A 25784-nucleotide genomic window follows, 5' to 3' on the forward strand; every position below is an offset into this window, starting at 1 on the left:
AATGTCTATCGCCCTTTCGTTCTATGGTTTACAGTGTTAGCTCCCTCCCCTTCTCCCTTCCTTCTAAGAGCTCCAGTTTTGGATATGACCCACATGGCTTCTGTTTTTCAAGGTTATCTCCCATCTTCTTCCTCTGCTATGTTAAGAACCCTACTTGGAGCAGCATTATAGCACATTAACTAAAAGCAGGGTTGTGGAGTCAAACAGATCCAGATTTGAATCCTGGTCTGGTTGTGAGACTTTGGGCAAATTATTTAACCTCTGAACCTCATTATCATCATCTGTACGCTGGTATATGATCATCTAGATTACAGTAGATAGATATACACATAGGTATTAAACAAAATACTTATAGAGCATTTCCTCCATATACAGATTACTCAAAGATCAGTGTGCAGCAATTCACTTGCTGGAGAAGGAGAATGCTCTATAGATGCAGCCATGGAGCTTACCTCTAAGGAAAGAAACTGACTAACAGACATTCACAGCACAGTATGGTATGTGCTTTAATTGGAGAAAGCCCTGGGTAGCAGGGTAGTACACAGGGGAAGAAAGAAACTTTCAAGTTGCTAGTGGAAATATTAAGTACCAACAATCATTCAAGATAGCATCTGAGCTCCTAGATAAATATGAATTTAGGTACAGAAGAGTAGTTAAGGAGCTGAGTATTTCCTTCAACCAATTAGGTGACCTTGTTCTCACTGGCCTTTGGACATTGGGCAACAAGAACTTCCAGCTAAACCAATGGCCCATTCACACCCATTGTTATATTCATAAAATAGTTTTCCATTGTAAGTGTGGTTCTGTATTATATCTTGGAAAACTTTTTTTTTTTTTTTTAAAGATTAAGAACCCAATCTCTTATATGAGTTACAAAAATTCTGATCGTATGTACCTAACAACTGTTTATAAGCTTAATAAAAAAGCTTTATCAAAATTTGTTATGATAAAAACACTCTTTTTCTTTAAAAAAAAAAAAATCCACAAGCAGTTATACTACACTCTACTTTAAGAACAGAAAATTTAACAAAAGTTTACAGATAACTTAAAACATATGCTCCAGAGTTTCTTCAAGAATTTTTTTTTCCTAACCTTTTCCACTAATGCTCATGTTACTCATTCTTGTGTGGTTCTGTTCAAGTCATCCCACCTAGCCTAGCAGGTACTTCTAAGAGCCCACACTGTCCACACTAATATTCTTCATCAAATTCCGTAGTTCTTCTTTCTCCTGCATAAATCAACATTTTGTATATAGTAGGTTTTACTAAATGTCCTCCATTAGATTGTATATTGCTTGTCAGCAAGAAGTCTGTCATAATACCTTTATACAATACTTCCTTAGGATAAAGCATTATAATAGCCCCAAACAAGCACCTTAAAAATTTTACTGAAAGTCTGTGAAAAGTGCATTTTTTGAAAATTTAATGGGAGAAATACAGATAGAAAACCAGAATATTGTAAGGTGTAACATTATAGGTGGAAGGCATATGGTCAAAACCAAAGTGTTGAGTCATTACTGAGAGGACTTCAAGTAAAGGTTAAAAAGAACAATGCTAAGTCAAATGATTTATTTTTTTTAAAGTTTATTTATTTTGAGAGAGAGAGAGAGAGAGAGAGAGAGAGAGAGAGAGAGAATATCCCAAGCAGGCTCCCTGCTGTCAGTGCAGAGCCCTCCATGTAGGTCTTGATCATGTCCTGAGCTGAAATCGACAGTTGGGACACCAACTGGGCCACCCAGGCATCTTAAACACTGCTAGTGTCTTCTGCAATTTTACTCAGAGATGCCAATTAAAGGTTTTATTTTTAAGTAAATCAAAAGACTGTAACTAAGGAGAAAAGTACAGTACTGCCACTGCCACCAAAACTAACGCAGATTACTAGTGATCTGTTCAAATCTTAAATTGATCACTTGAAAACTCACCTTAATCACAAAACCTGGCAATCTGACTTGGGTGATACATAAGGTTGGCAAAATAAGTGAAATGTGGATCTGAGCAGTACACAGGTATCAACCATTTTATAGAACAGATAACACTACAGAAGTAATAAGAAGTAAATTTTTTAAAATGTTTATTTTTGAGAGAGAGAGAGAGAGAGAATGAGCGCAAGGAAGGGAGGGGCAGAGAGAGGGAGACACAGAATCCAAGCTGTCTGCACAGAGCATGACTCGGGGCTTGACCTGAGATCATGACCTGAGCCAAAGTCAGTCACTTTACTGACTGAGCTGAGCCACCCAGGTGCCCCAAGAAGTAAATTTTTATAACTGCACCCTATTCACACAAAGTGAAAGCAAGCAATCCATTCCCCTCTAACATACACAAAAGGAAAATGAAACTCAAACTCTAGCCTCCAAATGAACTGATCACTTCTGACCAAAAAGGGTCAGAAAACATAAGTACCTTATAACTGCCAGAGAGAGAGAGAAAGAGAGAGAGAGAAGACTAAGTCAAATCTATAAAAGCCAGAGAAGACCAAGTCAAATCTATAAAAACAACAGTTGATGACTATAAAGCTATCCCTTCTGGGAGGCTTTTAAGTCTTGTGTATAAAATACTTCTTCATGGGGCGCCTGGTGGCTCAGTCGGTTGAGCGCCTGACTTCGGCTCCGGTCATGATCTCAAGGTCCATGAGTTCGAGCCCCGCGTCGGCTCTGTGCTGACAGCTCAGAGCCTGGAGCCTGCTTCGGATTCTGTGTCTCCCTCTCTCTCTCTGACCCTTCCCCGTTCATGCTCTGTCTCTCTCTGTCTCAAAAATAAATGAACATTAAAAAAAAATTTTAAATACTTCTTCACAAAAATCTGGAAATCTCAGCACAACTGACGAATTGGTTAGCTAGTTGTACTCCCTCTCTCATTCACCAGTTGATGATTACAAATTTCATACTGATTCCAGACAGGTATGCCTTAGATGATACTAATTTCAAAAGCAACCCTCAACTCCCAATTCTTTTTGGCTGCATGGTTTATACAAAGATAGTTAATTTCTGCCTCTTTTCTGAAGAAAGAGAGGAGGCAGTGCAAACCCCAGACAACTTTTTCCTCCTTCACGTGGGTCTAGCAAAATGTTTAAAGAGACATGGAAGCCAAACCACTAGCAATAGCAAACGCAGTACTATACATGAAAACATTTTCTTTTCAAATTTGTATTTAGGAAATATTTTCTGATATAAATAAAAGGTACTATATCACACCATTTCTACATTTCTAATCTGTCACTTAAGAATAATGTAGGGAACTCATGTCCTGGCAAGTTAACAGTTTTTCTATTCTCTCCAACACAAAATTGATCATCTGATTTTAAGCCTAAAGAAAAATTATAGGCTATATAAATACATGTATTAGATCATGTCTGAAAAATAGAAATCTAGTTGGGTCTCATTTTGAAACAAAGATAAGGTGTACACTCCTTAAAAAACAAGTATTTTCTAGCTATACTTTCATTTCTTTTAAAAATTTAGTCTTATCATTTCAATAAGTAGGATCAAAACTGAAAGAATATAAAAAGTATATAATGAGAAGTCTCACTTTCACTCCTGTCTCTGACCAGTGTCCCCTTATAGGTAACTGATTTTAGTTAATTCTTCCAGGTTTTCTTATGCAAGCACAAATCTTTATGTAAAATTATACATTTTTATTTCCTTCCTTTCTTACACAAAAGATATTCTACCATATACACTGCTTTGCACCTTACTCTTTTCAATTAACACTATGTCCTAAGGATCCTTCTATCAATAGCATACTTACTCTTTTTTTCTTTAATAGCTACAAAATATTCCATTCTGTAAATGAACCACAGTTTATTTAACTTGTCCTCTACTGGTGAACTGCTGCGTTGTTTCTCTTCCTTTGATATTACAAGTGATGCCGCAATGAATAACCCTGTACCTATGTCACTTCATCCTTATGTAGGCCCTATATACCTGTCTGGTTTCATCCAGAGCTATTCTTCCCCCATCCTTATTATGCTCTGGACTCACTGACCTCAATTGGCTTTTGCATATTCTATTCCTTTTATTTAAAATCCCTTTCCTCCACACACCTTAAGTCAGCTCCTTTGTAGCCCTCTGGAATTCAGCCTCAATGTCACTTCCTCTAGCCTTCCACAATACCCCAGACCAAGCCAAGTCCGCTTTGTATACTCACATGACTCCTCTATTTTCCCTTTACAACACTTATCATAGTTTGTATTTATATAATTATTTGGTTAATGCCGATTTCTCTTATTTGACCATAAGCTCTACAAGGGCAAGCCCATTTATATTTCTACTATTTATCCCTGGCTCATAAAAAAGCAACCAATAAATATTTGATGAATAAAAGAATAAAATGTTAAAGGTGCCAATTATGTATCGATCTGCTCTTAGTATTTTATATGTTTTTTTGTTTTACCTTTTAAGTATCTCTTGACATCCTCAGTTCATTCCATATCCACTACCACCACCCTAAACAAGTTCTCATCATCTGTTGTCTAAACTACTATAGTCACTCTCAGGTTCTAACTAAGATCTATGCTCCATATTTTAGACTTCTCATTGGCCAAGAATTCTTTCAATGGCTCCCCACAGATACTAAAACAAACTTTTCCTTAATGTAGTCTATAAGACCTGCATGGATGGTCTGGCCTTTGCTTGCCTCCCGGTCAGTCCTATACTCTAGTCACATTGGCTCCTATCATATTTACTCTTTGAACATACCACACCCTCTCTTGCCACAGGGCTGTTACATATGTGGTTCTTTCTACTTGGAATACTCTTTGCTTCTCATTTTACCTAGTTAATGCTCAACATCACTTTCTCATGGAAGCCTGCCCTGACCACTTAATGAACTATGTACCTCTCCTCGAGACCACCGCTACAGCGAAAATTTTATATACATGTTTCGGTGTGATTTGATCAATGTTGTTTCTTTTATTAGGCGATAAGCTCTTTGAGGGTAGAATTTGTTTTTGTTTGCTCACTGGGTATCAACAATATCCAGAACACTTCCTGGCACGCAGTATGTATCTAATAATTGTTTGTTAAATGAATGAAAAAAAGAACAATAACAACACGATATTATGATACCAAATTATATGATGAAATATACTCAGGAATTAAGTCTGGAAGTAAAGTTGCATGAGTAAGGGAATGTTCCACAGAATCCAAATGTAGGTAATCATATTTGGCACAGTGTTGAGGTTGCTTATTATACATACTTACATATTTCAATCTATAAATGCTTATTTTTTTATTTAGAACCAGTAGGGTTCTTTTACTGTGGAACTTAATTTCATTTGACCTATAAGCAAATACCAAGAGGTAATCCCATTTATACCTCCAGTTGTAGAAATAAAGATGATGGTAAGTCATTGGCATGAATATTTAAAAATTATCAAGAGTAAGAAGTTAGGGTCCTTTTCTTTTGACAGTGAAGAAAAAGATTTCAAGAATATCTACTTGTACAGATTAAGTAATGATTAACATGCTTCTTAATATTTGGCAAGAAATAGCCAGTTTTAAAATTTAGACGTTTATTTTTTTTCCTCTCAAAGACAAGTTTTAGTAAATAAGAATACCTTTGCCTTCCAAGCTTTTCCAAACATTTATAGCCTATTTTTACAAAGATGTACTAGGTTTTAAATATCTCCTATTACCGTATGTATTTGCATAGTCACCGAAGCATCACAACTACATATATAGCTGGATATTACATGAATATGTTTACTTTGTTCTAGGTGTTTTATTCTCTGTGTATTCTCTCTTTCTCCTGCGTCCCATTTTAGTTTATGGATTTTCTGAAAAGCCAAATTCATAATACGATACAAATGAAATAAATCTGTAATATACTAGAAAAAATAGTGTATTAAATAATATATTAGAAAAGAAATCCTAATATTCAAGAATATTATTGTATTATGATTATATACGAAACATGGCATCAAGTGAAAACAACAGTTTTTTCATCAATCTAAGATTCAGAATGACTATGATTTTTTTAAAAAAGGTTTTTAAATTAAGTAAGTGCATTAATCAAATATGTGTCCAGGATACATCCCCAAGTCTGGTTCATCTTTTTTAGTCCCCCTTGTCATCCTCAAGTCACTGAAATATAACAGAGGGAAAAACCCTGCATTTAATGGGTATTGCTAATTAATTGACATTACCTTAAAGTAGGAGTATATTTCATCTTTCTTAAAATAATAACATAATAAAATCAATAAGATCCTTACTTTTTATTTTTACTCTAAGCTGCTTTGTTGACTCTTTTGATATATTCAAGTTTTCCTCCCCTAATACATTAGGAGCCCTGATGGGAGATTTACCACTCCCAAATTAAATTATAGTTCTGTTAAAGGAAATATTAATCTTAAATGACTTTTCATGTTTTATGTGATTCCAAGCCATGTAAAAAGTTGTTTTAAAATAATAAACATGAGGGGTGCCTGGGTGGCTCAGTCGGTTGAGCGCCTGACTTTGGCTCAGGTCATGATCTCAGTCTGTGGGTTCAAGCCCTGCGTCTGGCTCTGTGCTGACAGCTCAGAGCCTGGAGCCTGCTTTGGATTCTGTGTCTCCCTCTCTCTCTGCCTCTTCCCTGATCACACTTTGTCTTGCTCTCTCCCAAAAATAAATAAAAACATTAAAATTTTTTTTTAAAAAACCATGGATTGCTCACTACGATGTGCATATTTTTTCTGTAAATTTTTTGCCTTCTCTTCACAAGCAACAGTACACACTGCAGACGATAGAGGCATTTTTGAGAGTATGCTTTGCCCTCACTAAAGCAAAGAATGAAGTAATCAGGATTTGCCCTTTTGTCCCGTTATGGTGGACTCTCATTTTCTTCCATCTCTTTCTCTTCCCTGCAGTATACCTCAATTCTGGGAAGACACACAAACTCACGTTTGCTAAAATAACTATTATATATTTAAACACCATTGCTAGGCATCATGAGGCTGTAAAAGGAGGCATGGTACCTTTCTCACAAAGTCTACAAAATTCCAGGAATGTCTAGTCTCTTCTCGTTACTAAAGTAGCCTATGTTTTGTTTTGAACCATGAAAGGAACAATGAAAGGTAAATAAACTGCCTTAAGTCACAAAACAGCTCATGTTACATTACTGAAAAGACAGGAAAAAGAGAAATAATGATGAAACAGAAACATTAGAAAGCCTAATTAACTCTGTTGTTACTGCTATGCAACTCAATGTTGTTTAGTAAAACAGGAAGAGAATATCAGAGATTAATAAGGATTGTTTAGGTTAAAGGTAAACATAATATATCTTGGGGGTGGGTGGATAAAGAGCACAGATTGTACATAATAGAATTCAAATTTCTCCATTAAAAGTAAATGACAAGAGAGATGTGCACATATCACTCAGCATGAATGCACACACAGGAATGTGTGTATTTTACACATCTATTTTCTTTGTTTTCCCAGAAAGAAGGAAGGCTAGACTAACTACATATAAACGCTTCAATTTTCTAAAATATAGAGAAGAATCCACCTTTCAATCCTTCTCAAAAAAATTTTTTTTAAGTTGTAAGAATGAAACAAAAACATTCTCACAATGTTTGGCTACTAAAATATATTACAACAGTCACAGGAATGGTTCTTAGTCCTTTACTCAGTGACTGTTTGCTTTTACTTTATGCATCATTTTAACTGTCGGGTTATCTGGCCTCTCATTTTAGAACAGAAGTGTTGCTATGGGAAGACACTTGAAAAGCCATGAAATGAGAGATGTCAAAGAAAGCCTCCTCTCCAAAAGCTGCAAAAAACAGCTGTAAAGACAAGCATTAACCTTTGGGATATTATCAAATTACAAACTAACACACTACATTATGTTTAAAATAACCTATGTTTTAAAAAATTCAATATACAATATTTAAGAAATAGGAAGAGTATATTTTGTTAAAATTCAAGTGCTACGTGGATTACCTGACACTTTGTATAAAGGAGATATTAAGGTACAAATTCAGCTTATTTTAACAAAAGAAGAAAAAACACAAGATTTCAGGCATTTCACACTGCCAAGAAAGCAAACAGGGATAAGACAGTTTGTAAGCCTAAAGGCTTGCTTTTTCCTCCTTTTGTTAGAGTTATTAAAAATAAAAGGGTAAAAGTTGCTCAACAATAAAAAAGTTTTCTCATGAATCTAAGTCTTCATCCAAATTACAGTTATTGATTGCTTAACATAAAACAGAGACCAATATTATCTCTTTATAGTTTTTAAGAGTTAAATAAGAGAAAAAGATCAGAGTTTCTTTATAGATTTTATTTTAGTTGATTTTTAGCTGATTACGGAGTTCAAATTGAAACTTAGGTTAATGACAACTGTGGAAAGCTGAAAACAAAGACTATCTCTAGGACTCTCTAAGAACATAAATCCTTGAGAATAAAGGCAAATTAAAAAAAATTTTATAGTAAGGTCAAAAGAAGATGTGACAACAATGTTATTCTCAAAGGCAATGACTTCCAAACCTTTATCTCTGAAGCCTTGACCCTGCTCATTCCAACTCCAAACTCACATCATTAACATCCTACCAACTGTTTCTATGTGAATATTTTGTCATCACCTCAAACTGAGCACTGGGTTAAATGGAATAAATACCCATTCCTCATCCCTTACAACCTTCAAGCCAAATTAGCTTCCTCTCTTGATTTCCCAACCCCTGTCATGCAGACTTGAAATCACTGTATTCTTTCCTTTCTGCTGCTATTGGAATTTACCCTACGTCAGGCTCTTTATCACTTCATTTGGCTATAAAAGATTCCTCACTAGTCTGCATGCTTCTACTTTCTTTCTTCCTTTAAACTGTAGTGTTTTTAAGTCATGTATTTTTTTTTACTCCTAACTTTACAAATTCTTCAATGCCAACAAGATAGAGTTGGATTTTAAGAGCCATCTTGGCAGACATTTAAACTTCACAGAGATGACCTGGCTGGTCCATTACTCAGTATGCATCCTTTTTGAGGCCACAATTCAATCTTTATGTGAACAAGGCTCTATACAATGTGGCTTCCAATTACCTTTCTGATTCTCTCTTCCTTTAAAGCATGTGAAGGTTATGTTTCATCACGGTAGTCTATTTCTCTACTAAACATGAGTATTCCTCTATTCTTACATGCAGGCCACTGCCCTTGCCAAGAAGGTTCTCCTCCCAATTCTTTTAGGCCTGTCCTCCTGATCTTTCAAGGCTAGGCTGAAGTCCTTATCTCTTCCATGGATCTTTAAGATTTCCCTGAACAGTCAATGCATTATCTTCACTTACCACTGAGAAAGTATTGCTTATGTAATGCCAAATGATATAAATTTAATATTTCAAATTAATATGTTTGTTGAAATAAATATAGTTCATGTCTCCTGTCACATCTTTTCTAATGTCAATTTCTGCTCGTATCCGCAAAAGAGACACAAGGGAGGCAGGATATAGGTTAAGTTCAAAAACCACCAGGGGAAGGTGTGAAGGTGATGACTTCTAGAAAACAAACCCATCCTATGTTTTTGTAACTCCCTAAGATCATAAACTTTATTTTCCTTCTCCTTCATCCCTTCACCTAGCCAAGTGCCTGGCATACAGCAGGAATTCTATAAATACTGGTGAACCGTACTTTACTCCTTATAGACAGTGTGTTTTTTTCACTTGCTTAACACAAGGCATGATTTACCCTCATTTTTCCAAAGGAAAATACAGAAGCTTGGAGAGACTTGTCCAAGATCATAATGTTATAGCAGGTGGCAGAAATGGGTCTGGAACCCAGGTTTTCATGTTCTTACTCTGGAATTTTTTGCAAAAGATACAGTCCAACTTGCCTATTCATTAGCCTATGGTGCTCAACTCTAGAGCAGAGCAGAGGACAGCAAAAGACAAGTGAGCCAAAGCAAGGACAGAGGAGAAAGTATACAATTTCTTTTCTACCTGCCACCTCTGAACTCCTTCGTATTTCTCACATTAGCAACACAGGGCTACTTCAGCCAGTCATGACACTAGATTTAGGCCCCAAATCATTTCTTCAGTCTATCTTCCACAGCTCAAATATTGATTTTGGTGTTCCCAGATCTAGAACTTTTCCTGGACACATGAAAAGGAAGAGCCTAGGTTATGTCATACAACTCTTCCTCATAAGTGAGGAGCAACTTTGCAGTGGGCAGATCAGAGAGAGGTTCAAAAGATCAGAAGTGAAGGGGATACATGATCACAGAAGATTACGTGAGATGAATTCACTCATCTGGGAAATACAGATGACGAGAGTATATGACTAATCAGAAAGTAAGCTTCAAAAGGACAGAGTTTTGTCTTTTTTTTTCACTGACCTATTCCCAGTATAGAAAGTATCCAATAATTTTTACTGAAAGAATGAAAGTATGAAGATTGTCATGAGGATTGAGAGAATACATGTAAAATGCATAGTAACTGACAAATAAGAAGTGCCTTCACTAATTCAAGTCTACATCTGGGATCTCCTAAGATCCAAAAGTAGTTCTATTAAGACACGTAACAGTCACGTGGCCACTGCTTATCTTTGTGTGGTTTGTCTATTTTTATTTACTCTGGCAAGAACCATATAAGCAGAGCTGCTTTGGGATACTGATTCTTTCAACATTACTTTCTCTTTTTTAGAAAGGCAACACAATCATCTAAAATATAGAAAAATATATAGAAAACAAAAATTACCCATGATCTCACCATCCAGAGGATAGCACACAATACCATTACATTCCGACGGAACAGTTACCATTTTATAGATTTCCTAAAGTCATTTTCTCTATTTGCAGAGGTCCTGTACCCGTAAATTAGGTGAATTCCTTTCCCTTCAAATTAGCTTTGGATAGAGCCTCTAAAATGTTAGCTGGCGCATACCTCAAGTAGCACTATACAGTATACAGTGCTGAACTGTTACAGTGGGAGTATATAAAAAATATTTTTGTATTTAAAACATATATCTAAGTATTAATATATTCCTATCCATTAAAATATTAAGCAGTGTAACTGATCTATCTCTCTGTACATATGTACCTACAGAGAGATACATCTACGGAGATCTATACGAATGACTAAAAAGAATGACATCTGATGTGCTAGCTAATGAATGCTGAAAGGCTGCACTGCATTCTTGCTGGAATGATGCGGAAATCTGTCTGATAACTCTGCTCAGGTTTCCTTTACTGACACTGTAATGGCTTCTGGTGAATACTTTTCACCCACTGCTGCTAAAAAAAAAAGTGAGTGATGGTGCAGGACTTGGTCGATCCTAAGGAAATGTATTATTCTGCAACTCTTATGGTAGCCAAAAGAGGTTCTAAAAAAATGTTAAGGAAAAACAAGAAGATATCAACAGACAATTAAAACTGAAGAATAATTTTGAGAGGTACGGTACCTAAAGAAAGCAGATTTGAAGACCTACTGTGCCTTCAGAGGATGCGAAAAGCACGAGTGGACCACTAACATGCAGTGGGAAGACCCCATCGCCACAAGACTGAGCCACTCGGCCTGCTCTGTGCTGCGTCCACTACTGGCTCCTCTTTCCAGAACTGCAATCCCCCTCACAAAACTGAGTATGCAGACATGTTAAACAAAGGAACCTGTCCTATACGTAAACCAAAACTCAGGAGCTTGTTACTATGTGAATCCACCTCCACATGAAGCCTACAGCAGGCCCATCTCAGCTCTCACCATTCTCGCCTTTGGATGGGTTCATGTTACACAGAAGTAATGTGGAAAACTGATTTCTTGGCTTATTCCTTCTAGGTTATGCTAATGAGCCTTTTAGTCATTCCTCATTTATCAATTACTAGGAAGAATGTTCTTCTCTTCCTAAAATCTGTACCTATCATTAATAAAAAAGTTTCAAAATATTCAAAGCAGAATCTCTCATTATGTAACTTTTTATTTTATTATTTACTTATTTATTTGTTCTTATTTTAAGATTTTGGTTTTTTTACGTAATCTCTACGCCCAGTGTGGGGCTCGAACTAGTAACCCCGAGAACAAGAGTTGCACACTCCCCCAACTGACCCAGCCAGGTGCCCCAATTATGTAACTTTTTAAAGCATCTGTCAATCAACACCAATCTGAACATCAATAGTTGAACATCAAATATTTTTTTGCAACTCCATGTGAAAGACTGGGACAGTAGGGTTGATGATGACTTTTATGACAGAAAGATAAATATATTTTTTGTTCTTCTAAAAACTCAAACACTGATTACAGCTGAAATTCCATTTTGCAACTGTAATGAAAGGGAGTTAACAGAAACAAAAAACTTTCTATTTATCTCTCTTTAGGGTGACATTTTATTTTATTTATTTACTTTTTAAATGTTTATTTATTTTGGGAAGCCTGGGTGGCGCAGTCGGTTAAGTGCCTGACTTCAGCTCAGGTCATGATCACATAGTTCGTGAGTTGGGCCCCACATCAGGCTCTGTGCTGACAGCTCACAGCCTAGAGCCTGCTTCAGATTCTGTGTCTCCCTTTCTCTCTGCCCCTCCTCTGCTTTCTGTCTCAAAAGTACATAAACATTAAAAAAAATTAGAAAATCATTTTTAATTTTTTTAAAATTTATTTTTGAGAGAGAGAGAGAGAGAGAGAGAAAGAGAGAGAATGAGAGAGAGAACATGAGCGGGGAGGGGCAGAGAGAGAGACACAGACACACAGACACACAGACACACAGACACACAGACACACACACACACACGGAATCCAAAGCAGGCTCCAGGCTCTGAGCTGTCAGCACAGAGCAGGATGAGGGGCTCTAACTCACAAACTGGGAGATCATGACCTAAGCTGAAGTCAGACGCTTAACTGACTGAGCTACCCAGGTGCCCCAGAAAATCATTTTTAAAAAAATGTTTATTTATTTTGAGAGCGAGCAAGCGAGCTTATGTGCATGCCCGTGGGGGAGGGGCAGAAAGAGAAAGAGATTGAGAGAGAATCCCAAGCAGGCTCCACACTCAGCACAGAGCCCAACATGGGGCTTCATCTCACGACCATGAGATCATGATCTGAGTAGGAACCAAGACCCAGAGGCTTAACCAACTGAGCTGTAGGGTGACATCATTTTAATGTCCATAAACACATGCACCCCAGTGTTTATAGCAGCACTATCAACAATAGCCAGATTATGGAAAAAGCCTAATGTCCACTGACTAATGAACGGATAAAGAAGGTGTGGTATACATACATAATGGAATATTACTCGGTGATCATAAAGGATGAAATCAAAAGGCCATTTGCAACGTGGATGGAACTAGAGTGTATTATGCTAAGTGAAATTAAGTCAATCAGAGAAAGAAAAATATCATATGATATCATTCACATGTGTAATTTAAGAAACAAAACAGATGAACATAGGGGAAGGGAAGCAAAAACAAGATAAAAACAGAGAAGGAGACAAACCATAAGAGACTCTTAAATACAGAGAACAAACTTAGGGCTGCTGGAGGAGTGTTGGGTAGGGGTTAAGGGGTAAATGGGTGAGGGGGAGTAAGGAGGGCACCTGTTGGGATGAGCACTGGGTGTCATATGTAAGTGATGAATCACTGAATTCTACTCTCGAAATCATTATTACACTGTATGTTAACTAACTTGGATTTAAATTAAATTAAAATAAATAAATAAATAAAGTCTGTGAAAGTTTATCTCAGAAGGTAAAGACTGAATTTACCTTATTTTCTTCTAGAAATTTCAACTTGATAGAAACATCATTGCGCATCTTATCGTATTTTTCCTTATGTGCTTGAAACAGATGCTGTGACTGCTCAATCTTTGGCAGGGTGTTTGCATCCCGTGGTCCAAGATTCAATTCTTCCAAATCAGTGCGATAGGCATCATATTCGATCCTGGAAAGAACAGAGTAAGTGAAGCATATTACAAAAACAGAATGAAATAAATTCAGGAGGTGAGCTGGAAATACGTGACAGTCTCATACATTAATAAATAATAATTCTCGTATATATTATATCTTATGCTTTTAAAGTCATATATTTCTTTAATACAAAGAGCTGTTAGTACAAGCATGAAGGGGGAGCTGGTTATTAATCTAATTAACTATTCCTTCCAAAGTACAGTATTAACTGACATGCAGAATTTCCAAAATTGAAAAACCAGTTTAAAAAACAGATGTCAAAACCTAACGCTAACAAGATCAAGTGATCTATCTCCCATGGGAATTGGTTAATACCAACAAAACAAAGCATATTAAGATGGCAGACTTGAGGATGACATACTTTAAGTGGGAAAAGGAAGGTATATTGAGGGTCAGCATCCTTAAAGTATGATCTAGCCAGCAAGGCACAACAGAAATAAAATGCAAGCCACATATGTAACGTAAAATTTTCTAGCATTCACGTTAAAAGAATAAAAATTAATTTCACCTTTTAAACAAAAGATTTTATTTTACCCAATGTATCTATAATATTATCATTATAACATGTAATCAATGTAAAAAAAACCTGTTACTGAACTATTTTACTTTTGGGGGTGGGCTAGTACTGAATCTTTGAAATCCATTGTCTATATTTCACTTCTATCACATCTCAATGTAGGCTAACCACATGTCAAGTGCTAAACAGACATATGTGGCTAATGGCTACCATATGGGACAGAGCAACTCTGAGTGGATTTCTGAAACATTAGTATTGACAACGTGACAGTGCCATCTATTATAGAGCACTTAACACCTTGTGCTCCTTAAAACGCCTACTCCCTAATATTCTCCTACCACTAACTGAAATACTACCCACCACCATCACTCCATGATCACACAGCACCTCACGATGCCTCTGTCACAGTACTTGTGTAAATAGTACTACCTTGCTTATTAAACAGAGACTTATCTAGCAGTCTCTACTGAAGAACAACGTGACCTCTGATTTAGTCAAAATCAGCATTACAAAGCTTATGCCGTAGAACTAAAGCTCTTTATTCAAGTATCCAGAGTACAATCTATATCTCCTATTCTGGAAATTAAGAATATTTTAAACAACATAAACTATATCACATATGTGACTTGAGAAAGAACACATCGGTCCCTTGTACTGAGTCTAATTTATTTTTATCTTATACTGAATTTAACAAACTTGAACTTTCAGGGCCAAAAGAATCATTCATTCATTCACTGGCACATCCAACAAATATTAAGTGAGCACCTTCTATGTTCCTGGCACTGTACTAGAAACCAGAGCTCTAAAGATGAATAGATAAAAGTTTATCTTCAAGAAGCTTGCAGTTTAGAAGGAGAGAAGCTCTTAAACAGCTATAACAAAATGAGACAATGGTAACTGCCATGAGGGAGGGAGAATAAGGCAGGGTGGAAATCAAGAGGAAGAGTTGCCTAATTAGGTATCTCAGAACAGAATTAAAACACCACAATTAAATTTTAAAGGATGGTAAAAGCTTCCAAGGTGGACTGGGGCAGGGAAATAGAGCAATCCAGGAAGAGAACAGTACGTACAAAAGCAAAGAATTGTAAGATACCATGATACATTTGGGAAGTAATTCACTATGTTAGAACCTGAAGTTGGAACATGATAATGGAAGGAATTAAAGTCAGACAGGTAGGCAGGACTGCCATTATGCAGGGCCTATAGACAATGTCAAACGGAATCAGATTTAATCCAGAAGGTCAAGTAGTGATGGGAAGCCACTTAGGAACTCTGATCTAGAAAGTAACATGTTCTATCTATTCAGAATAGATGGATGGCTCTAGTGGTAAAAAATGGAGGATGGACTAGAGGAGATTAAGAAACAGAAAGAAGAAACCAAATAGAAGACCATGGGCAAAAGACAAATGAGTCACTGAATCAGGACAATGGCATTGGGGCTAAAAAGGGGAGACAGATATTAAAAATTTAGGAAGCAAGACTGACTTAGTAATGATAACAAATTAAATTCCATGGGTTTCTAGCCAAACTGAAACCACTCTGATCTTTGCTGGCTCTAATGTCTTGAACTAGATGTTTTTACCTTTCCGCTCTAGTTTTTCATCTATAAAGGAGAATAACAATCTCCACAAAATAATCATGTAAAGTACTTAGGATACCTGGTAATAACTAATATCTTTAGAGTGCTTATTATTATGGCCAAATTAGAAGGGAGCTAGCCAGAAGCAAATATACTAAAAACAATAAAAAATGAAAGAAAAAAACAATGAAAGAACAAAAACAGTGATACATGGTGATTTAATGTGAAGACAAATATCCTTCATTAGTCTTAGAGAACATTTCTAAACAATAAGATTAATTTCAACATATTCAAGGTTACAATACTGACCTTATATCCCTTAATTTTTACATCCAGAGTTTGTAGATGGTATCAAAGTAAAACTTTCCGTAAGAGCTTCTCTAACAGTGCTCATTACCAATAAGAGAAGCACACTAAATTTTCAAAATGCAACTCTTCACTTCAAGGGTGCCAGTCTGAACTGAATCCATATCAATATAGTTAGTGATAGTTGGTTACTCTATGGCTTATGTAAAACTTCTAGAGAACAGGTGTTGACATCTGAAAAGTCCTGACCACAAATGACTCCCTTGTTGGTGCTGCTATGGAGAAGTGCTGAATGGGCTGTTATAAGATTTTCTATACACGAAGCACCAGAGGGCTAGGAAATACTTGTACACAATGCATAATAGGGAGCATTAAAAGGCCACCCGGACATTTGCCTAAATTGCCACTTTTTGTGCTGATCAAATAGCTGACCCTTGCCCTAAAAGTCAGTAAATTCTGGTTTTGACAGAGAAGAAAATTCAGCTACTGAGAAACTTTTAATCTGGGATTCTTTTTTAATGTTATCCCTCTGTAGGCAGAGGTTGTCTAAAGGTTTCCTGATAAGTACATACAACCTGATTTATAACTCTGTTCAAAAGTTTCAAATAAACCTATATAATGGATAGATTGAGATCTTTTATCACATTGTACTTTAACCATCAGATATCTCAATATAAGATGTGAAAATTATTATTATTGTTAAAGATTTTATTTTTAAGTAATCTCTACACCCAACATGGGGCTCAAACTCACAACCCTGAGATCCAGAGCTGCACGCTCCACCAACTGAGCCAGCCAGGTGCCTTATATTTTTTAAAATAGATACGAAAATGTGAGATAAATCCAGTTCAAATTTGAGGCTGAATGATCAAAAGTAAAAGGTAGAAAGCCAATGGACTCTCATTTTGGCTTTGAAATTGGCTCCAAATGAGCAAACCTTTTAATCTCCAGAGGCTCTTCTCTACAAATCAAACAAAAAATGATCTGTGTGCTGTTCAGTGCCTTATCTAATGAAATTTGTCTTTCTCTAATACAGGTAAATATTAAGAAAAAAAATTTTTTAAGTAAGCTATACGTCCAAGGTGGGGCTTGAACTGATGATCCCAAGATCAAGAGTTGCATGCTCTACCAACTGAGTCAGCCAGGCACCCCATTATATGGGTTAATTAATTTATATTTAAAATTTTATTTTATTTTAGAAAGAGAGCAAGAGAGAGAAAGTGCGCAGGAGTTGTGGAGAGGGGTAGAGGGAGGGAGGGAGGGAGGGAGAGAGAGAGAGAGAGAGAGAGAGAGAGAGAGAATCTCAAGCAGACTCCACGCTCAGCATGGAGCAATGTGGGGTTCGATCCCATGACCCTGGGATCATGACCCGAGCCAAAATCAAGAGTTGGACACTCAACCAACTGAGCCACCCAGGCACTCCTATTTTTCTGTTAAGGTTTATTTATTTTGAGAAAGAGAGAGAGAGAGCACACATGGATGTAGAGAGAGAGGGAGAGAGAGAATACCAAGCAGGGTCCTGTCTGTCAGCACAGAGCCTAATGCAGGGCTCCATCTCACGAACTGCAAGATCATGACCTGAGCCCAAATCAAGAGTCAGATGCTTAATTGACTGAGCCACACAGGCTCCCCTGGGTTAGTATTTTTAAAAGCATTTAAAAAAATTTTTTTTAACGTTTATTTATTTTTCAGACAGAGAGAGACACAGCATGAACAGGGGAGGCGCAGAGAGAGAGGGAAACACAGAATCGGAAGTGGGCTCCAGGCTCTGAGCCATCAGCCCAGAGCCCAACGCGGGGCTTGAACCCACGGACCGCGAGATCGTGACCTGAGCCGAAGTCGGACGCTTAACCGACTGAGCCACCCAGGCGCCCCGAAAGCATTTTAGAAATAAAGGCTGAAGAGAAAGACTTTACGTGCTTAAAATAAAACATATTTTAAAACATACTAAACAAAAATATATTTTAGGCACTAAAAATGTATTTCAGGATAGGTGGACAATTACAAAGTACAGAAACAGAAACTAGATTCCTGTAGTTCTTTACTGGGAGGTGATAGTGGGTAATTTTGGAATAAGAGAATTTTTATCTTCAAAACCCACAAATATTAAAACAATCTGAAACAACAGAAAATAAGAATGCTTAAAATAACTAAAGAGATAAAAGGAAGATTCACTATAAACAAATTAGGGCATTATGAATAAGGAACAGATTTGGAAAAGGACCAAATAAAATTTATAAAAATAAAATAATATACATAATATTCCTTTGAAAAATATAGACAATGTCCACAAAAAGATTTAAATAGAGACTGGAGAACCAATTACTAAGAGTGTTATTGAAGGGATTCCTATTGAAGGGTATCTTACTGAGAAATTCCTTCAGTGTTACTGATAGACTCCTTCAGTTTATTTTTTTCTACCTTCTGATTTTAATACAGTGTTATTAAATAGTTCAAACGATAAGGAAAAGTAAAAAACCAAGTCTAAAACCTAAATAAGGCACACAACCCCATCTCTACCCTTCTATCAAACACCTGCAGCTATTTATCTTGACCTTCATTTCCAAGTCATTAAGAGTCACATTAATACTAAACCTAAAATTACAAACACAGAATAAGACAGAAGCATCTGTTCTTGTGAAAAGATTAAAAGTTAACTTCCCAAGGGTTTTGGACTTTACTTATGTAAGGCATAAGGAAACATATACTTCAGAATAAGCACTGAAAGACTAGAGAGATGACTTTAGTTTTCATGGCCATTTGTCATGTCATTATATTAGGGCAAGGGGCCAAATACTTCTAAAAGGTATAGTTTGCACTTATTTTCAACGATGCTATAAAAAGTTTAACAGAAAATAAGGATTTCAAGTATTTAGAGGAAAAAAAAACTCAAAGGAAATCAGAATGAATGGGAGAAAAACTGGGCTGGAAATCAAAAGTTAAGAAATGCTATCACTGATCTGCTACTTTTTAGATCTTTGTAAGTATTTATTAAAATGTACTTGGGTTACCTAACAGGGGAGTTATGAGATAGAGGAATCATGAGTGTATGTGTGTGTGTATAAAATGTATGAAAACACTGCATTCAAACAGATCTGAAAATAAGTAAAAGATAAAATATGAAAGAGTTCGAAGCTGGTCATAGCCTAGATAAACGGAAGACCAGGAAGTTGGTATCCAAAACACAAACAAAATCACGAAAGCAGGTATGAGCTTGTACACTGAAGAGAAAGTGAAACTGTATGTCTGCTGTTGCACTGCTCCTACTGGGAAGCAGCAGTAAGAAGGCTGAAAAGATAGGCCCAGGCCAGACTGTGGAGAGCATCTAGTATCTACCTGGTAGAACACAAGGCCCTTGTCCTCTTCTAAGGAAGCTGGAGCTGGGAGATCCTCCACCTCCCTATTCTCTAGCAGGCAGGGTTGGGCACATGACCAAGGTTCAATCAGACACTCTCTAGGCAATGAAGCAAAGTATTCAGGGGCCTTTTGGAAGTGACGTATGGTAGCGGTGGCAACATCAAGTACCAGAGGTACCCAGCCTCGAGGTCCTAATTAGATTCTTCTGAGGCATTACCTTGACTTTGGTTCCTGCTTGTTTCTAGAATCTGTTCTCCTGCCTTTCTATTAGTTCTATGAGCTATCCTATAACCTTGCACTGCATTCTTTTTCTGGGTTGACTTCTATCACATGCAATCTAAGACCTTAAATGAATTATGTACCATCTGCAAACAGACAATATAATGAAAATTTACACCTACCTCGCACTTTCATATTGTTTCACAGTCATTAATGTATCTTCAATTGTTTTATTCACCAAAGTGTTCACACTGGCAATAAAAAAATTAATGGCTCCAAGAAGAGTCTCTCCATTTTTTGCCAGTAGCTTCTGGGTATCTGCATTATAGCCAAATTCTTCCTAAAACAAAAAAGTCACCTTAACTTACCCACTAATAAGTTAGTGAATGTGACAAAAAAAATCTCAAACATATCACTAATGGGAAAATATTTGACTTAAAATACTTAGCTATAGAAGTTTTTTCTTTTATTTTTTTAATGTTTATTTATTTATGTATTTTGAGGAGGGGGGTGGGGTACACACACACACACACAGAGAGAGAGAGAGAGAGAGAGAGAGAGAATCCCAAGCAGGCTCTGCACTGACACTGCAGACATAGGGCTTAATTACATGAACTGTGAGATCATGACCTGAGCCAAAATCAAGAGTCAGATGTTTGACTGACTGAAGCCCACCCAGGCGCCCCAGAAGTTTTTTCATTTAATGTTTAAATAAACGGAAATCTAAATCACAGCTAGCTAGCTATATAGTTACCAAAAAAGTTTAATAAACCAAAATTGCCATCAGCTCAGATGTATAGCTAAAATTAAATGATTTTGAAAGTTAAACTACTTGAAATAGAAAGAATATTTTCATTTCCATGTTTTGTTTCTACTATACTATAAGCACAGCTGTTAAAAAGAAAAATATAGCAGATTATTAATCAAAGAAAACTATAACTTTCACAACCAAATTAGGTTAACAATTGACTAAAACTTTCAGCCATAAGACAGATTGCAATTTTTGTGTTTTGACATAATCTCCTCAGTCTATAAATATTAACAATGTACGTTTCTTTGTAAACTCAGTGACTAGTTGACTCCCAAGCTCAGGTCTACGTAGGTGCACGGCTGGGGAAGGATCACTCAACACCAGTTTGAGCACATTCTCTCTGAATAAACTGAGTCTTGGCTTAGAAAATATTACATATAACTCCTTCAGATATGGCAAGTTGTAACTCTAATTTTCAAACTTGGACTGGTTTTCCAGTCCAAGTTTGATTAATTAACCTATTATGAGGACACATCTGACCAAATAAAAACTTTGGTCATATCTTCAGAGTTCTGAAGTTATGAAACACTTTTTAATTTCAGCTGAAAAAACATATAACATTAAATTAAATATTAGAAAATGCAAGTTTAATGTTAGTGCTACAGATATAATTCAATTTCTAGGTGATAAAATATTCAATACTAATAAATAGCAAGAAAGTAAGATTGTCTTTATTGTGCTAAAAGCATTTTCCATTTAAGAGACATCCATATAACTGTTTACTCTGGAATCAGTCTTCAAGATTTTATAAACCTTGATTTGTAAATATTGGCAGATACAGGATTACATAAAGGGAGTATCAATTAATGTATATAAAAACGAAAATGAAAGGCAGGACAGCTGAAGCTTTTTGGCATCAAGTATTTGCAAGCTAAGTTATATACTGAAGACTATATGTTACTGGAAGTATGAGCGCCTGGATGGCTCAGTCAGTTAAGCATCTGACTCTCGATTTCACATCAGGTCATGATCTCGTGGTCATGAGATCAAGCATGAGCCCCACATCAGGCTGGGTGTGAAGCCTGCTTAAGATTCTATCTCTCCTCTCCATCTGCCCTTCCCCTGCTCACTCTCTTGCTCTCTCTGTCCAAAACAAACAAGCAAACAAAAATGCTACTAGAAGTAGAATAATACAAGAGAAAACAAGCTTTGTGCAGTGGCAGTATTGTAGCCAATGAGGTTTATCCGAGGAGCTATTGTTGCTAATACAAGAGAAAACATTTTTACAACTTTTAGAAAAAGTTCACATAACATACTACAAGTACTTATTGTCTTTGGCATTAAGAGACACAGGGTAAAGTTAAAAATTCTATAAATAAGAGGAAGAAAAATACGAAGTTAAACTGGTGTTAATACCATGGTTCATAAAAAATAAGAAAGCCTTTTCTACTCACTGTATAACAAAGTATATATGATTAAAACATACCCCTGTAACACTGTTCATATCTAAAACTTCTCAACATCCACAATTTTACATTATTAACACTGAAAATGCCACAAGTCCTAACTTAACCAGAGAGATCTATACAACCTAGAAGACTACTCTTTTACTAAAAACAAACAAATAAAAAACCCCAGAGTGTACTAAGATGAAACAGCAGCAGATTGAAAAGTTGTAAAGCAGAATTTGCAATACTGTATTTACAATAACAAAACAGGCCTAAATTCAAAGCAGATAGGAAGAGTAAACTGCCACTGTTCTGTTTCACGAATATAAATCCCACCTGTAATTCTGTGAATATAAAACTTAAGGTTTTAATGTATAATTTGAAAACTAGCTAGAATAAAAGGGCTTTTTTTATAGTAAGGTACAAGAGACATAGTAATAAAAAGATATACAACTGGGATGCCAGAAAGAAATGAATATATTATGTATATGCATTATAAAGAAACACACAAATTAAGTATGCTCTTTTATAATTAAGTATGCTTTTTTGGCACTGAAAATAAGTAAAACACGATTTGATTCATAAACTTCCTTTAGTTGATAAGTTGTCTCAGTATTTCTGGTTGGGCAGGGACATTTTATACATTGTACACTGCCTTCACAATTACAAATAAACTGTACATAAAGTAATCAAAGGGTATATGCATTAAGAACAGGGCCCTGGTTCTAATCTGCTACTGAACAGCGAAGGCCAATACAATTCCTTAATCTCAATATTTGTTTGCTTTGTACAGAGAAAGAATAAAGTTTCAAAACATTTCAATTTTTTTTCTCTTTAGCAGCTCCTACATCATTTACAACATTTACCAGATGTAAATGACCACTATTTCCCATTAAACTTATACATTAGGACCAAATAATAGAAACGGCACTGGATCTAAAACCTCCAATTTTAGTACTATAAATTATTACCTAATTAATAACAAGTGGGTTAATTTAAACCATGCAATGCAATAAAAAATTAGTCTCACAGGTACTAACTGATAATTGACGATATTATGGACTGTGTGAAATTCCCTAATCTTGAAGTACATGTTACTTTCTAAACTGAGAAAAAACAACTTAATGAGGTGCCATGGTAGAACACAACTGGGAGTCAGAGGCACATAAATGGTAATAATCGAGTTTGGGAATTCAGTTTGGGATTTCCTACCCTGATTCTGCTGACTGGATTTGTCTCTTGTATGAATAACTCAAATTCTTTTTGTGTCAATTTCTTAGTAATAAAATGAAGATAATTCCCTTACAAGTTTGATAGGAAGCGTAATAAGAGAACCTTCATAAAGTTTCTGACAGATGACAGGCATTCAGTAAAGTTCCATCTCCTGTCCCCCTCAGATCTGTTTTCTCTACTGCTGGATACTGGTTGTTTCTCCAGAAAATGAAAGAACTGAACTGATCTTTAAAATCTTCCTTCCCAAATGCCACAATCCCCAAACAGCCATAACCATCATACTTTCTTCAGTGCCACTACGTGCCATGCCTGTGCTAAGTATTGTCAATGAATCTCCTGTCCTAAGGCAGAAGGAAGTGAACACCAGCTCTTCGTCACTGAACTCTATAAACTTGTTTTCAAGAACAATCCATTGACAAAGAAGAGAGTTATTTTGCTGGCTTGCATAATTGATCCCAATTACCGAAAGAAAGGAAACTGGACTGATAAGGAAGAGGTTGCCTGGAATATAGGCAACCTCTTAGGGCATCTCTTAGCACTACCAGGCCCTGTGACTAATGTCAATGGAAACTACAACAACCCATTTCAGTCAGGACTACCAATGACCTGGACCCTTCAGGAATGAAGGTTTGGGTCATCCCACCAGGCAAAGAACCATGAAAGGCTGAGGTGCTAGAGCCAATGTAATATGGAATGGGTAGTGGAAGAAGCTAAGACCTTGTAACAATTTCTACAACTGAGGACTATAACTGTTCTATTTTGTTACTAATATGTGTGTGTGTATATAAAGCAAATAACTTTGTTTTCTTCCCTCTCTTATCCCCTTAGCATACAACATAAGATATATTATTAATTTTACATCGTAGAACTTAACTTACAGGATATCAAGGAAAAAAGTGAATGTCACTCAAGAACTCTGCATCCTCTTCTGGGGAATAGGTTACTGAGTCTTTGAGAGTATGCAGGATAGTCATATCACGTTAGGTGAAAGTAAGACTTTGTTACTGTCTTTATTTGGAGATTAAGTATGGCTTAATGATGATGGTTAATTTTATGTGTCAACTTGATTAAAGTGTCCGGTTATTTGGTCAAATACCAGTCTAGATGCTGCTATGAAGATACAGATTTTGGGGGTGCCTGGCTGGCTCAGTTGGAACAGTGTACAACTCTGATCTTGGGATTGTGAGTTCAAGCCCCATGTTGGGTGTAGAGATTACTTAAAGATAAAATCCTAGAATAACAAGATACAGATTTTGTTGATGTGATTAACATTTACAATAATAAACATTCCAGATATGATTTAAAGTTGACTTTCAAGAGATTATTCTCCATAATATGAATGGACTTCATTTAATCAGCTCTTCCAAGCAAAAAGGTTGAAACTTCCTGGAGGAGAATTCTGCCTTAAGATTGTGACATTAGATATCTGGCCTGAGTTTCTACACTACTGACCTGCCTTTAGGATTTCAGACTTGCCAAGTCCCACAACTGGGTGAGCCAATGCCTTAAAATAAATGTGTGTGTGCTGGTGTGTGTGTGTGTACAGTGTGTGTTATGTACACATCTCCTATTGGTTTTCTCTGGAAAATCCCGATACAAAAATATCCACCCTGTAAATACTGACTCCAAATTTCATAGTCTCTAATAGGTTCTAGTTTACCATTATTTTTATATTTACAAACACCAGTTAGAATGTTCAATCCAATAAATTTTCTATTTCTTACATTATTTCCTTCAAATCACTTCTGCATACACATTTGACTTTAGCATTTGTTCACTAACAAATCATATCAAGTATGTTTTGGAGTATAAGCATCATAAAAGAAGAATATAGTATGTCTTTTTAGCAAAATAGGATAGTCCAAATTCTTGTTTAAAAATGCTGCATGATGGTGTCATGCCTATTAAACTACTAACTAGATAAAACTACCTGTGATGATTAATTTTACATGTCAACTTGGCTGGGCTATGATGTCCAGATGTTTGGTCAAATATTATTCTGGATGTTTCAGTGAAGGTGTTTTTTGAATGAGAGTAATATTTAAATTGGTGGAGTGCAAAAGCAGTAAAGCAGACTGTCCTCTGCAATGTGGGTGGGTCTCATCCAATCACCTGACCTCCCTAGAAGAAAAAGGAATTCTGCTAACAGACTGCCTTCGGACTCAAACTGCAACTCACATTCCTTGAGTCTCCAGTCGGCCAGCCTACCCTACAGGTTTTAGCTGTACCAACGCTCCATAGTGCTGTGAACCAATCTCTTAAAATACATCTTTCTACATATCTACATATCCTATTGGTTCTGTTTGTGTAGAGAACTGGACTAATATAGTACCACATTTCCTTTTCGTCCTTAAAAACTCATTGGCTCTTGAATTTAAGAAAACTCATCTAGTATCTCATCATCAGAAGACTCATAAACTCAGATTTCACTTGTATTATCTATTTTGTCATCACCGTTGAGTATCTTTGCTGCTGTCTCTTTGCAGTCATCTTCTGATTTGTCTAGTAATTGTGAAATATCTTCCTCTGGT

At 36.3% G+C, this 25784-nt stretch overlaps 1 protein-coding gene and 1 pseudogene across 7 annotated transcripts in view; one reads left to right on the plus strand and one right to left on the minus strand.

The window, feature by feature from the left end:
* ARFIP1 (ADP ribosylation factor interacting protein 1) overlaps nucleotides 1–25784 on the minus strand; it is a 122588-nt gene that overhangs the window by 13483 nt on the left and 83321 nt on the right. For 5 of the 7 annotated variants that reach the window (XM_042935285.1, XM_042935281.1, XM_042935283.1 and 2 more), the window contains 3 exons: nucleotides 20004–20161; nucleotides 13643–13817; nucleotides 2725–5772 (listed from right to left, as the gene is read on the minus strand). In XM_042935285.1, the coding sequence (XP_042791219.1) occupies nucleotides 5614–5772; nucleotides 13643–13817; nucleotides 20004–20161 (492 nt within the window). In that variant the 3' untranslated portion in view covers nucleotides 2725–5613. Of the gene's footprint in view, nucleotides 1–2724; nucleotides 5773–13642; nucleotides 13818–20003; nucleotides 20162–25784 lie in introns of those variants that run through there. The other 2 variants (XM_042935287.1, XM_042935282.1) reach the window with 1 other exon arrangement.
* LOC122218726 lies at nucleotides 21778–21899 on the plus strand (annotated as a pseudogene).

This window comes from Panthera leo, chromosome B1 (assembly GCF_018350215.1).
Source record: "Panthera leo isolate Ple1 chromosome B1, P.leo_Ple1_pat1.1, whole genome shotgun sequence".
Lineage (NCBI taxonomy): Eukaryota > Metazoa > Chordata > Mammalia > Carnivora > Felidae > Panthera > Panthera leo.